We start from the raw sequence: 15,871 nt of genomic DNA, 5'->3' as shown, positions 1-15,871 counted from the left end.
AGTAGTAGCACTGGATGCTTGTGGTCAGTAGAATGCAGAATGGAAGACGGAAGTTTCTGTTGAAGGGAGGAGGACTTGTTACCTAGTCTGTTGGAACATTGGGGGGAAATTAAAGATATGATGATAACAAATGGAGTAAAAATTGTAAAGGCATGTCGTTACTCCCCTCAAAAATTATATACAAAAGGATGGAGAGTAGAGAGGTTGCTTAAATATAAAAGTTAAGTCCTTATAACAACAGGAAGTCAATAGAGTAAAATCTACCATGTATAAAGAAATAGCGGTATACGAATATTACTTAGAGATAAGATATTAACTGTTGGAGCTGAAAGAGTTAAAAGCAGTTGCTTCCACAGAGTAGAAGAAATTGGGAAAGGATGGGGCAGGAGAATGTCATTTTTAATTTATTCTGTTGGAAGTTAAATTGTTTAAAAACAATTTTGAATATTTTACTTGGATAAAATTTTTAGAAATTTAATATGCCTGACCCAAATATTGTCAGAGTAGCTATTAAAAATATTGAGTTGCATTATTGAAACTTTTAATGTAAGTGAGTGCTTTCATTCAAAATATAGATTCGGGTATTAAATCTAATAGTGGGTAAGCTTTGGAGATAAAAATTGGGTAAGTACTCTCTATCATATAGCTTAGTTTCAGCCTTACAGAAAACCCATGAAGGTAAGTATTATTTTTATCTGTATTAAAAACTGGGGAAATTGGCCTCAGAGACAGTGACTAATCCAAGGAATACAGGAAGGAAAGGACCAGGACTAGAACTCACCCGTGTTCCATAGGCCTTTTCCCATTCAGTTGATTGACTGTTTTTTTGTTTAGAGTACTACAGTTACTTTCCAAATGAGTTTTAACAGGAAATAAATGATGACTCATTTGAGGGAGGAAATTAAAAGACTAATCCTTGCATTGAAAAAATATTTAATATTACTTATTTTCCTACTAATGATTTGGGCCATGCATTTCTTTTTCTCCCTTAGCTCGCTGAATCTTTAGAAAATGTTTTTCTCAATTAATAGGTGTAAACTTTCTCTCACTTGTGATCTTGTGATGTAGCTTGCTGGTGACTTTATTTTTAGGATACTGAGATTGTAACTATTATTTACTCTCCTTCATATAACATTTAAAATTTGAGTGTTCTAGCCAGAAAGAAAAATAAATGAAAAATGTACAACGATATTATTAGCAGGAAAGAGTCCTGTTGTGATTACTAGATGTTATTGTGATCTAATATTGTTTTCAGTTTTTTCAGAGGGCTATTACATTGCCGTAAAATATTCACTGAAGCACTTATAAGTTAAATCTTTTGATAAATCTTTGAAAAGTAATAACTTCAATTGTGAATTAAAATTTTATCTGCCATTGATCATTAGGGTCTTCCCATAGCTTTATAGTCAACTCTTAATTAACTATGATTGATGATGTCAGAACAGTGAGGTGTGAGTGTTTTTAATGTAAAATTATTTCATTAGCGAAGATTTTCCACTTCTCTAGCTCTTGAGAGTGGAAGTGTGGCTGAGTTAAGAGTGTGAACAGTGGGGACTTCCCTGGTGGTCCAGTGGTTAAGACTTCCTGCTTCCACTTCACGGGGCACGGGTTCAATCCCTGGTCGGGGAACTAAGATCCAGCATGCTGTGCAGTGAGGCCAAAAAAAAAAAAAAAAAGAGAGAGTGAGCAGTGGAGCAAGATGGCATGGGTGTGAATCCTGCCTCTGCCACTGCTTTGCTGTGTGACCTTGGGCAGGATGCCTCAGTTTTCTCGTCTGTAACATTGAGATAATAATATTCCCTGTCTCTTACAGTTGTTGCAAAGGTGAAATGAATTCATATCCTTTAAAGAGTTCATGTAGTAATCACTCTAAGTACTAGTGATGTCATCATCGTGTATTGAATGAAAAACTTTCATGAAATACCAGTAACATGATTTCATTTACATATAAAAATGTGTTTATATGTGAGTATGTAAGAATTCTGCTTACTAGTGTTTATGTCTGACACGAACGACTGTTTTTGGCTATATTTTATGAATTTGAAAGCAATATTCCTGTATTTATAAATAATACGTATCATACGGAAAACAGTTTTTGAATCAAGAATTCTTTTAATTTTGAAAAAAATGCATCTAATATTTAGACATTTTATCTTCCTACAAATGTCATTCAGAAGTGTAAAAAATCTTTTTAAGTAAGGTAATTTATGGAATATCACATAGATTGATCTACAAAAATGACCAAACGGGAATTCCCTGGTGGTCCAGTGGTTGGGACTCTGTGCTTTCAATGCCTAGGGCCTGGGTTCAGTTCCTCATCGGGGAACTAAGATCCCACAAGCCATGCAGCATGGCCCAATTAAAAAAAAGACTGAAAATTATAGTCTATTAAAATATCTGTTATGTTTCTTAGTTTAGGTCTCCCTTTCCTGTATATGAGAAGAAAGCACACAGTTGTCACTGAGCAAGTTGATCTTTGCTTTCTGAAGACTCTAGCAAACATTCTGAGTTCATGATTTTCCTGTTGAGAATCTCTGTGTGTAATGAAAGATTTGCTGTTGGGATCGTGTTGTGCACGTGCAGGGTATGAGGGCGGGTGAAAGGTCGAGAGTGACTAGTGTAGGAAATGAAGCACAGCCCGTCTGCAGTCTTACTTTGCTTGCTGTTCCTGCTGCCTCACTACTGCGGTCATTCTCACTGCCAGGAAAGGTGATTGGTGCTCTCGCTTAGTGCTTTAAGGCTTGGTGTGTAAGTGCCACAAGCAAGTATTGATACCACAGTTTAAAATGCCCATGTTCTTAAATTACATTTCCTCAAAGTTCTTTCTCCCCTTTCTTCAGAGTGATTTTCTGCAACAGAGTCTGGGACCTGGATCTTTAGGTCATTTATCTGATCTTCATTTCCTCTTCTGTTACTCAGCTCAAAAAGGGCTTCATTATGGTTCTCTGATTGCCATTTAAAATTTGTACAAAGATAAATAAGGTTATCTCTTCCCAGGATTCCCCAGACTCCATTGTTGCAATAATATATCACTGCCTTTGTTTTCTTTTAAGAACTGTTAATCCATATACCAGTTACTGTGCCTCCAGCTATTCCAGAATTGATTATTTTTGACACCTTCCTTTAATTGTTTTATTTATATTCTGCTTTTAATCCTAATATTTTCAGATATTTTATTTTTCAAAGATTTTCATCCTCTAGCTTAATTTTTTTTAAAGCAAGTTGTTGATCCTTTTTTTGTTTTGTTTTGCTGTTCGCGGGCTTTCTTTTACTTGCGGTGAGTGGGGGCTACTCTTTGTTGTGGTGTGCGGGCTCCTCATTGCCGTGGCTTTTCTTGTTGCGGAGCACGGGCTCTAGGCACATGGACTTCAGTAGTTGCAGCACATGGGCTCAATAGTTGTGGCTCATGGGCTCTAAAGCACATGCTCAATAGTTGTGACGCACAGGCTTAGTTGCTCCGCGGCATGTGGGATCTTCCTGGAGCAGGGATCGAACCCGTGTCCCCTGCATTGGCAGGCGGATTCTCAACCACTGCGCCACTTAGGAAGCCCTGATCCTTTTGATAATGTATAACTTGAATGAATTTTGCCCTTATAATTTACATTGTGTGCAGAGGTTTTCTTTGACTCTACCTAAAGAATAGAATTCTGAAATTATAGAAATATTTGTGCCCCCTCTCCCTCAAAAGTTTTTTCCAGTAACCGGATGAAAGAATATATACAACCGCTATTGTAGGAAAGCAGTCTACTTGCTGTTATCCTTCAGAAAAAGGATAAAGCATAATAAGGCTTATAATAATATTTGTTAGGGATTATTTGTGGGTACAGGTTCTACCCAGTTATGGTGCTAAGATTTACCCAATAAACGAGTAATTTGTACCTGGTGTTTACAAGTCTACAGAATTTTTTTATTGAAATATAATTCACATATAAAATTCGCCCTTTTAAAGTATTCAGTGTTCAGTGTTTTTTAATGTATTCACAAAATTTTACAACCAGCACCACTAAGTCCAGAAGTCCTTTTTATTATTATTCACTGCTTTATTTTGATAGAATTTGATTCTAGCTTCCTTCTTGATAAAAATTGGGGAAAAAATTAAAACCCTTTTATTAAGTCTGTACACATTCTTTTATTCTGTATGTTTTATTTAATCTCTAAGAAGCTACACATTTTCAGTCTTCCTGATACTAATAGAGATTTTTAATTTACTGTACAAAATTTGAAACTGAGTTAGTTGTTTGAAAGAATAAGGATCATTGAAATCTGAATTGCATTTCAAAGATTGAGCCTCTGAAGTTTCTGGCTCAGTTTTCTATTTGTACTTCATCATTTGATATTCTTTGGCACATGTCTTGTCTAAAGTTCTTACTTCATTTACAATTAATTCACAATTAATAGTGATGTGTGATCAGCTTTAAGTGACTAGCTGTTTGTTTGGTAAACATTCCCACGTAATTAGTTTTGTTTCCAGTGGCATCATCAGATGTTATTTCAGAGACGGTTAGTTATTTTGCTGTGGCTCTATGAACACATACCTGGTACCAGAGAAGCAACAGTGTCAGAGGGGAATAAAGACCAAGCAGATTCTCTGCTTTTCTATCTTTGCTCCCTTAAAATATTTCTGATGAAAAGAAAAAAAAAGAATTTCTGTTGCTCATTTCTTATAGTATATCAGTTTTTTGAATACTTATGTAAACCATTTCCTGGATAAACTCTGCTAAAAGGAAAAGTTAAAGGAGCCTTAGGTAAAATGATATGGTTTATACTGGTTGTATACATTATACTGATTGTATACAGTTTGTGATTTCAGGAGAAATAGAAATCAGAAGTACCACAGTAGAAAGAAATAAACCTATTCAGTTCATTTATTTAGTCAACAAATATTTATTGAGCATCTGCACTGTGCCAAGCACTGTTCAGGTACTTGGGATATATCAGTGAACAAAACAGGCATTTAGAAAATCTCTGGGGGACTTCCCTGGTGGTCCAGGGGTTAAGACTTCACGCTTCCAATGCAGGGGGCCAGGATTCGATCCCTGGTTGAAGAACTAAGATCCCACATGCTGTGCAGCACAGCCAAAAAAAACCCTCTACCTTTAGAACTTACATTCTCTTGTATGGGGGGAGATGGACAATACAGAAAAAAACATAAGTAAATTATGTAGTATGATAGATGTGTAAATGCTGTGGAAATAAGAGCAAGGTTGGGGGGAGATTGGGATGGGCAGGTTGTAAATTTGAATACGGTGATCAGAGTAATGTAATTGAGGTGACATTTAAACAGAGACTTAGAGGAGGTGAAAAAGTTTCCAGATGTCTGGAAATAAAACATTCCAGGCTCTTTCTCTGTGAAGAGGAGTAGTGGCTGGTGGGGAAAGTGAGATCAGGGGTTCTTTTGTTTTATTAAGTGGGAGAAGTAACAGCATTTTCATAGAAATAGTACTCTGCTGGTAGGACTCAATCAAGTAGAGGCAGAAAAGTTGATATGAGAGAGAGAAACGAGCATTGCTGGAACAAAGGCTTGAGTAGGTGAGAGGGGAGAAGGCAACCTAGTCCATCAGTGGGGAATAGTTTTGGAGTGGAACATAGACAGTATGTGAGGTGGGTGGATATTTTATGTGGCCAGTCAGTTTTTATATATGAATATATAACTTCCTCGTGTCTGAAGTCTTCACATTTGTTAAGTTTTATGAAAGAAATTAGAATTTTTATATTGAGGCAGGTGACTTTGTTAGCCAAGTAAAGCCCAGTTTTCTCTTTCTGTGTTTTTATAGATTTGATTAATGGTATTTGTGTCATTGTGACTTTCTGTCTGGCTAATGATAATAACGTGAAGAGTGTCCATAAAGCTCGCTGAGTGAGTCTTCATGACTGCTTGGAAAAAAGCAGTACTTATGGTGTCAAGTTTGGTTGTGTTCTGCAGTCATTAGGAAGTGGAGAGAGAAAAGTCTTTGTCCTTGAGTTCTAATCCAGTAGAAATCAGACTTGTGGTCTCTCATTATTATCCCAGGCTTTGTGCCTATTTGTAAGGTTTTAAATGCTCTGCTAATATGGAGGTATGTTGGTTTTTCCTGCTGTTACCTACTCTCTAAGTAGGGGTTAAACTGCCTTAAGTGCCATTTGAAGCACACTAGTTCTGCTCAGTAGCGAACTTTGAAGATTTGCTTTGTTTTTTTACCAGGGGATAATTTTTAGGTAGAGTGATCACTGAAATCAAAGAGTGAGATTCCCCCATCACTCTAAAATGTTTAATGTGTTTTGCTTCCTTTCTATTTATGTTGGAATATATAAATATAATTTGGAATACATTGGATTATAAAAAGATGACATTGTATTGTCATCTGCTTTGTTTTATAAAAATATTTTTATTTTATTATGTTTCTCATTCTGTTGAACATTCTCAATAGCTTTGCTTATTCTGGGCATTTTGAACACATTTTGTAGAATCTGTTTTCTTTACCTCTGATTGTGGGCTTTCTTGGAAACAGATTCAGAATTTTGTTTTGTTTTTTTCCTTTTCAGTTTTACTTTTTACTGTACTTCCCTCTGGCATCAAATGGGTGGTTTTGGATAGTTCCTTTTTCTTCAGTCTAACCTACTAGTCCAGTATATAATGTAACCGAAAGGAATTTGTAACATAATACAAAAGAACCATGTTGTGTGTCTTATAATACGTCGTTTGTGTATATTTGATATTAAAGACAGCAGTGGTAATCTCTTATCAGATTGCCTCCTCTTCCCAGCCTGACCCCCATTAATAAAGATCCACCTTCCCCCGTTTAAAATTAGCTTTGGGGTAATTCCCTGGCGGTCCAGTGGATAGGGCTCCGTGCTTTCACTGCAGTGGCCCAGGTTCGGTTCCCTGGTTGGGGAACTAAGATCTTGTAAGCTGTGAGGCGTGGCCAAAATAAATAAATAACATTAGCTTTGTACTGGGAGTGTAAAATTACCATCTCTAGAATTCCTTTAATCTGAGAGGAGGATCTAGTATATTTTAGTGCAGTACTGGGATGCTTAATATGGGGTCTTTAGCTTTTTGAGAATTTGGAGACCAGTGATTCTCTGTTCTGATCTTTCCCTTAATCTTTTCAAATAGCACTAAATAAACCCAAACAATTTTTAGGAAGATGGTGTGCTTTCCTCTAATGATAACCTTTTAAAAATTGTTATAATTATTCTTTAGAAATTTAGAAAACTGTTTAAAAATTTAAATTAGCCATTCTGTGGGTTGTAGGAAATGGGGTAAGATCCCTAGAATACCTGTATTCATCAACTTGGCGTGCTTATTCTTTGTGAAGATAAATAGAAATATCTCATTTTTTTTCTTTCCCTAGACCAGAGGAAGAGTCTTCTTCATCCTCCAGTGATGAAGATGAGGATGATAGGAAACAGATTGATGAGCTGCTAGGAAAAGTTGTATGTGTAGATTACGTTAGTTTGGATAAAAAGAAAGCACTATGGTTTCCTGCATTGGTGAGTAACTTCAGTATAAAAGAGTTTAATTTTCAACTGTATAATCAGTTCATGAAGAAAACAGTTGATTTTCTTACTGGTGTTTTTCATAGGTACAAAATGGGGAAATGGTTTTAGCATCATTCAGTTCACACAAAATTACTTTTGAAAGTTGTTTCTGAGTACAAAGAACTCTTGAAGTCACCCGAGAAAGGCAAAATCATAATTTTAGAGGCTAGGTATGTTACACTGTTCAGTTTTGGGTAGAAAATTCCTCATGCGAACTTTTAAACCGTCTAAATTTACAATGCAAAAGAAGAACAGAATCTTCTTTTCTTCTGTTGTCCACAAATGATGTCTATTTGTCATCCTTTTCAGTGGCCATTTTGTATTCTTTATCCCAAGTGTTGTGTTTTGCACAAAACAAGTGCCCAATAATTGTCAGCTCTTACAATTATAGTTAAAACTAATGAGGGCAATTATTTTAAAAAATACAACACCTCATGATACCTTTGTATCTCTCCGTATATCCATCTATCCATTACACATTTATGGGATGCCTGTTATATGTAAGGATTGTGCTAGGATCTTTATGAGGATTACAAGGTATGTATTATTTATCCTCATTTAGGGATAAGAAAACTGAATATTAGAAGGGTTAAGTGACTTCTCAAGCTTTGCGTTGATGGCAAGCTGAAAATTTAAGTGCCAGTGTATGTGATCATTGCTTTTTACCTAAAGCCCTAAGATTCTTTGTAAGAATTTCTTTTGAAAACATGTTTTAAAAGAGCTCCGTGTGTCTTTTTCTAAAACAACAGAAACATTAAAATTTGCACTTCAGTATTTTCAGTATTAAGATTCTCTCATCATAATTTATAGTTTCCTTGATAATGAGACAAATGTGTAAAGACTTTATGATACTGAAAGGTTAGTAATCTGTTTAGTCAACCATTTAATCATGATTTTAAAAATCTTAGCATCATTGATACATGTTATCCTCCCCACAAATTTGAGATCTTTTGGACAGTGATGAATAACTTTTGTCAACTAGAGTGTGAAACTGTGTTTTGAATCACAGTCTTGACATAATCACATAAACAATATTTGCAATTCTATTTTTAAAATTAGTGTTTATAAATTGAGTAAATTTTAACAGGTGTTGGTGATATCATGTTAAAGAACAATCGCATACTCCTAGGAAATATTAATAGCCACCATGCTTTGAGCACTTACCCGGGCCAGGCACTGTGCTAGCTTGTTAACATAAGCACATGGTCTCATTTAATCCTAATTGAGGCTGAAACATAAGGGGTATTTACCTCCATTTTAAGGGGAGGAAATCTTGGCTTTCCTGACTCATGCAGTCCTCTTTCAGTTTCCTTCACCGTTTCTCCTCTAACCAGGCTTTAAATGTTGTTGTTCATGGTTGGAGTATATCATTCTGTATTCTCGCTAAGGTGATCTCATCCCCTTTTATAGCACTGGTTGCACAGATAGTAAAATGAAATGTCTTAGGGACCAAGAAAATCACATGCATGGGTGAGTGGGATAGAATGTGGACTGTTGTTCCTGTAACAGAATGGAGAGTGAACCCACTTACACACCAAAGTCAGCACTGGCCAGAGCTGTCATGTGTGGTTTTCAAAATCCTAAGCTCGTGAGAAAGAAAAAAATGGGTGATTTTTGCTCACGGTTTTAGACCCCTGATATTTAGGCTGTTTACTCCCAAGTTTATGTCTTAGTGTTCAGACCTCTACTCTGAGCTCTGGACCTGGGTATCTACCTACTCATTATCTCCACTTGGCTGTACTTTAGTCACCTCAAAATTTAATAAGCCTAAAACTAAATTTATTCTCTTCCTCGTTCCCAAATTTGACCCTTCTCCATTTTTTCCTCTCCCTGTGAATGACAGCATCTGTATGAGGCAGAAACGTAGGCATCCTTTTCTCTCTCTTCTCTCTGCTTCCCTAATTATCTGTAATATTTCTCGTTCCTTTAATTTGCCATCACCACTACTTTACATCCAGGTCCCCATCTCTCACCTGGAAGATTTTCAGTAGCTTAATCTCTTTCAATTCTTGTCCTTCTTTGGTCCATTTTCTTTATGACAAAGTAATTTTTTTTCCTTTAGATCTTTATTGGGGTGTAATTGCTTTACAGTGTTGTGCCAGTTTCCGTTGTACAACAATATGACTGCTGTATTTATACATATATCCTTATATCCCCTGCCTCTTGAGCCTCCCTCCCACCCTCCCTATCCCACCCCTCTAGATCATCACCAAGCATCGAGTTGATCTCCCTGTGCTATGTAGCAGCTTCCCACTAGCCATCTATTTTACATTTGGTAGTGTATATATATTGTCAGTTCCACTCTCTTACTTCGTCCCAGCTTCCCCCACCATGTCTGTACCCTGAGAAAACCATAATTCAAAGAGATACATGTACCACAGTGTTCACTGCAGCATTACTTACAATAGCCAGGACATGGGAGCAACCTGAATGTGCATTGGCAGATGAATGGTCAAAGTAATTTTTTAAAAGGCAACTCTGTTATGACATTATCTTGCTTTGGATCCTTCCCTTAAAGATTTTGGATTTTATCCTCAGAATTAATATGACCTACAAGATTGAGAAATCTGAACTGTGCTTCTCTCTCTTATTCAGCCCAGGCAGAAAGTTAGCCACATTGACCTTTTACTTCCTGGAATGGGTTCCACTGCTTGCTGTGTCAGGCCCTTCCCATAATGTTTCCTCTGTTTGCAGTGCAGTCCTGTACTACACACACGTGTATACATATACATCCTTTGTCAAACCAGATCTTACTCAGTTTTCAAAGCTGAGCTTAAGTGCTGTGTCCTCAAGAAAGTGGTCCCTGACCACCTAGATAAGGAAGGACTTATCACAATAGCAGTTAAATAAATGTGCATCTACTTGTTGAGTGCTTGTCTTTCCAGCTAGAATACAAGCTCATTGTGGGGAGGAACGGTGACTGTCTAGGCCTGTGTGCTCTAGTACAGTTTCTTGATAAAATAGTTAATATTTGTAGAATGACTGGATGAATGAATGAACAGATAGTATTTACTTCTGGACTTTTGTGAAATGACAGGAAAGTTTTCCTGGATGCTAATACATGTAAAAGACGTTCATCAGTGAATTATTTCATAATGCCATCAACATTTAAGCAATGCTTAATGCAGTGCAATTACAATTATGGAAATTGTTAACCTTTTGAAGACTGAATTAGAACTTACCTGTTTCTGGCTCTTTTCAAACCTGTGTTGAGAATATATGCTTTTATGTACTGTCGTGTCATTTTTCAGAGCTAATGAGACAGTCCTTAAATCTGTCATACTTATTTGGCCCATTTTTCATTAAAAACCATAACTATACTGTTATTCTTGGTATGTGTAGTGGGCTATCTTGGGATTAAAATACTAAAAATTTATAGGTGTCTTGCATTAGTATTACTTTTGGGAAGGCATGTTTTATCTTTACTTTAAATGACAGCTGAGATGACTTCAAATAAAATAAATCTTTTATTTTGTTAACAATAAATCTTACACAGACTCCAGGAAAGTACCCACATTAAAATGCTTACATTTTAGAGTGGGTAGTGTTATGGAGAAATTTTAGTATGTGTTAAAGTGTATATTTAAATGTAAATAATAAGCAGAATGTCATCTCTCTCTTTTTTAAGATAGAGACTGCTCTGATTAAGGTTCCGATACCTGATCCCATTTTGGTCCCTGCGATTCTCCAAGCCCTGCTGCAGACCCTTTGTTAAGACTAGCTCTCCCTCTTTTTCCACCCCTGAGCTACTCTCATTCCAGCTTTCTATTTCTGCCTAGACTTGGTCCACAGCTTCAGTCTAGTCATAGCCACTGTTCTCCTCTCAGCACTGTGCCTGTGTCAGAAAACAATGTGGGTAATCCAGAGAGTGGGAAGGATATAAACTGAAAATTACTTGTATGTGTTCCCATGTGTGTGGAACTATTTACCCTCCCACTAAAATTCGGTTTTAAATTTTAAGCTGAAACTATTTTGAAAAGGATTTAAATAATTGATACTTATGTAACTATCTATAAATGTGCTTTTAGTTATGATACTTTCCACTTTTTTTAAAGGTGGTTTGTCCTGATTGTAGTGATGAAATCGCTGTGAAAAAAGACAATATTCTTGTTCGATCTTTCAAAGATGGCAAATTGTAAGTATAATTCACTTAGTATGAAAAATATGCTGTTTTTCCAGATTGGGATGGTAGATTATAAACTAGTTATTTCCAGTGACCTTATGCTTTTCCTTTTCATCATATAGAATGTTTCAAAGTATGATCATTTTTCATATTATTATTAAGTATAGTACTCTTATAATACAAGAATATGTATGTATTCTTGTTCATTTGGTCTTTTCTAAATGATACTCTCAGTGCTATCTAGTTTGTCAAAATTTGCTGGTATAATAGCTGATTATTTATTGAGGAAAATTCGATATATCTACCATATCTAATACTTGATTGAAATATTAATGGATATATTTATTGTTTTTGAATGTCTAGTTAGGATTTTCTAACATTTTTAATTATGTCTAAATGGGTGTATTGATAACTGTTGTGTAACATTCAACTTCTGCAGTAGTCTGAGGATTAAAATGAGTTACTATAAATGTATGTTAAGTATTAAGAGAGTGGCTTTTCATGTAGAACTTTTTTAGAACTGGGTTATCAATTCCTATGGTTTATTATTTTTTTTCTTTAAGAATTTTGTGACTAGAAAAGCCGTGTATTTTATGTTTTGCCTTATTGGGTGACTATACTTTAAAAGGATCATCATGCTTTAAGATTGGTGTTTGGGTTTTCAAGTTTTGACATGTGATTTTAAAAACAATCTATATGAAACCCACTCTCACAAAACGGGGATAATCAGAGAAATTGGAACATTGAAATTGAATACTGGTTTGATGATGTTAAGAAATAACTGAATTTTTAAATGTGTGGTAGTAATATGGTTATATTTTTAAGAATTTTCTTCTGAAGCTCTATAATGAAATATTATGAATTATATAATGTCTGGGATTTGCTTCAAAATAATCCAGTTGGGTTGGGAGGGGACTAGTAGGGGTATAAATCAAACAGTGACTCTGAGTTAATGATTATTGTAGCTGGATGATGGATACGTGGGAGTTCATTGCACTGTTCTGTCTACTTTTGTATATATTTGTAACTTTTAAATAAGAAGTTCAAAAAAGCAGACTGAAAAATGTATTTGGAATAGTTTCTAGGCTTTGGTTGAAAGAAACCAAGTGCAGAAAAGCTTAATGATGATTTATTAGTTTAAAATAGGAAATGTATGTGATGTATATGATAGAACGAACCTCTCCCAGTTGCTTGCATCTGACCCCTCCTTATGGTTGCTGAGTTCCATGAAAAACCTTAAATTGTGTATTAGAACTTTGCTTGTGAACCTAGAATTCAGTTAAAAGAATATTTTACATTATAAAATAGTACATTTTCTTCCAGTCTTAAATTCAGAAATTTCTTGTGATTGTCCTATGATGATGGCAAATTCTTGCTATTTAACTTATTTTTTATTGGATTGATGCATTCTGCTATGCAAACACTTTATTATTTTCAGTGTTTCAGTATTTTTAGTGTTGCATTTAGCCAAGTACTCTGGTATTTGAGAATACCCGGTTGTTCATGAAACATCTCTTAAGGTGGGGTCCTTCTATGGATGATTACATATTTTAACATCCTGCCTAGCATTTTATTTGGGACTTGCAACCTTTTATGCAATCATTTTCAGTGTAAATGTCAGTATTCCCATGGTTTCAGTATCTTTCTGTGGTAGGTAATTGGACTCTTAACTAATCTCTGTTGTATTTTTGTGGGTTTTTTCCTTTAAAATTAAAAAAAATATATAGTACTTCAGTACCAAGAAAGGATGTCCATGAAATTACTAGTGACACTGCACCAAAGCCTGATGCTGTATTGAAACAAGGTAAGGATAATCTTGGAACAAATTATAGTTAATTTAAAAACTGATGGGGAATTCCCTGGTGGTCCGGTGGTTAGGACCCTGTGCTTTCACTGCCAGGGCCTGGGCTTGATCCATGGTTGGGGAACTAAGATCCTTCAAGTTGCGAGGCATGGTGCCCCCCCCCCCCCGCCCCAAGCAAACAAACAAACAGAAAAACGGTATTTCTGAAGATTAAATATTCTTTTGGTCTTAAAATTTTTTTTTAAGTTAAGTCCAACGAAGTTACATTTGGTTCTTTGTGACTTATACTTTTGTAAACCCATATGCCTTTTGTTATCCTAGATATTCTTTTTCCTTTTTTTAGCATTTAATTGGGACAATCTAAAAATGGGAAAGAACAATATCATCAGTTATTACTGTCGTCTGGCTTTTGCCTAGTAAATAAAATATTAGTTCCTGAGGATGGTAGAAATAGGAATCAAAGTAACTTTGATTTGGCATTTCTTATAACAGTAGTTATATTTTATTCAGGAATATGCTATAATTGCATCTTACTTGATTTTTGGCATTGTAAATATCTGTTTATTTTTTCTTTTGCCCGTGTTCACCAAATCGAATAATATGCTATGGTAGACTGGTTAAAAATGACCAAGAATTTATGGTTTAGAATTTATTTCTATGTGTTATAAAGTAAGAATAACTGTGTCTAGCTAATTTTAGCTTAAGCTAATTGTTAATATAATTTTAATTCAGTCTTAATAAAAAATGTAGAGGACATACTTATAGTGTATTTTCAGGTATATATATTATTACAGTGACTGTGCCTGGTATATGATACTGTTTAATGATCTTTTTTTTTTTTGATAAAACAATTAAAGATTTACCTATCTTAAAGTTTTTTTTACTAGACACTCTTATTTTTTGTTTAAAAGAAAACTGCCCCTTTCTCTTGTGTTTGAACCTAAGTCATCTTCAGATGGTAACAGTTTTGCCATGTATAAAATGAGTGCCTAATGCCTAAGACTATTAAGATTAAGTGAGTTGCTGCATGGAAAAGCAGTGAACCTGATGCTTATTAGCACATAGCAAACACTTTATAAATGTCAGTGGTAGCAGCACAGTAGTTTTTATTTCTTCATCCTGTTAGTGTTGTTGTTTTTTTTTTTTTTTGACAAAATTCAACCTCCTGTTAGTGTTTTTAGACAAGTTAGTTGTCTTAATTTCTCCAGTTGATATAATTTATGGTTTCTTTCCAGCCTTTGATCAGGCACTTGAATTTCACAAAAATAGAACTATTCCTGCTAACTGGAAGACTGAATTGAAAGAAGATAGTTCTAGCAGTGAAGCAGAGGAAGAAGAGGAGGAGGAAGATGATGAAAAAGAAAAGGAGGATAACAGCAGTGAAGAAGAGGTGAGTAAACACAGTTAATGCCTTTTCAAGTGAAAGACAGTTGAGCTTCCTTTGTAAGTTGGGATTTGGCATAAAGTAATTAATCACTTAAATATTTTTAGTATTAGAAGTATTTCATAATACAATTGTACTGTGATATTCATCATAATCAAGTAGTTTGTGTGCTTACTTTAAAATAGAGATATGGTCTTGTGAAATTAAAAATATTAAGTATAGTTATCTCAGTAAACTCAAAAATACTTCTTAATCTTCAGTCCATAATGTATGTGTCAAATCAATATGTTGTACACCTGAAATTAATATCATATTGTATGTCATCTATACTTCAATTTAAAAAAAGAGAAAAAATGTTTCTTAATCTTGCTGTTTTTGGTTTATCAGATGGTTAAGGAAATTCCTACGTAATACAGCAAAACTCTACTTTCATATGCTTTTTACCGTCATGTAGACAGCTGTCACCTCATACTACATTTACGTCTGCATGTTTTATTAAAATACCTAGTAAAGTATAAAATATGTCTTCCATCTAGTATGAAAGGAATAATTAGCAAAAAAGTAAAGATTAACAGCTCTCTGACTCAGAGAATTTTAAATGATTTTATCTAGTACAAATGGGTAGATAGTTCTTAGATCGTAAATAAGACAATCTGTGAATTTATATGGATGGAGGAGCTAAATTTAGATTTTATTGTAGCTGGTACTTTGGGTCTAGCAACGACAGGTGCCGGCAAAAGATGCCTGTAATACTGCTAGTGGCGTTGCACCACTGTGTGCTTTAATGGTTTTTGGATGACTTTATAAGAGTTATTGGGGGAATGGTGCAGATAGTGAAGCTGTGATGTGTGACCATGAAGTGAATTGTATTTAATGTTTTTAAGGAACAAAGATAAATTAATGTCAATATGTAATATTTTAGGTAAGTTATGAAATTCTTCCATTTAACTGTAGTAAACAACTATTAATGAAATAGGATTGTTTTTAGAGTTTATGTTTTATAATATAGTGATCTGTAATTGACAGTGTTAGTATAAAA

The 15,871-nt window shown here is 35.0% G+C and overlaps 1 protein-coding gene across 7 annotated transcripts in view; it reads left to right on the top strand.

The window, feature by feature from the left end:
- Positions 1 to 15,871, top strand: part of ARID4B (AT-rich interaction domain 4B) — a 131,794-nt gene that overhangs the window by 65,782 nt on the left and 50,141 nt on the right. For all 7 annotated transcript variants that reach the window (XM_057735546.1, XM_057735549.1, XM_057735548.1 and 4 more), the window contains exons 8-11: positions 7,335 to 7,473; positions 11,577 to 11,656; positions 13,372 to 13,448; positions 14,684 to 14,838. In XM_057735546.1, coding sequence (XP_057591529.1) covers positions 7,335 to 7,473; positions 11,577 to 11,656; positions 13,372 to 13,448; positions 14,684 to 14,838 — 451 coding nt within the window. The remainder of the gene's footprint in view (positions 1 to 7,334; positions 7,474 to 11,576; positions 11,657 to 13,371; positions 13,449 to 14,683; positions 14,839 to 15,871) is intronic.

The sequence above is a fragment of the Hippopotamus amphibius genome, chromosome 5 (genome assembly GCF_030028045.1).
Source record: "Hippopotamus amphibius kiboko isolate mHipAmp2 chromosome 5, mHipAmp2.hap2, whole genome shotgun sequence".
Taxonomy (NCBI): Eukaryota; Metazoa; Chordata; class Mammalia; order Artiodactyla; family Hippopotamidae; genus Hippopotamus; species Hippopotamus amphibius.
Note: the sequence above shows the minus strand (reverse complement) of the source record. Positions and strands in the feature narration are given on the sequence as shown.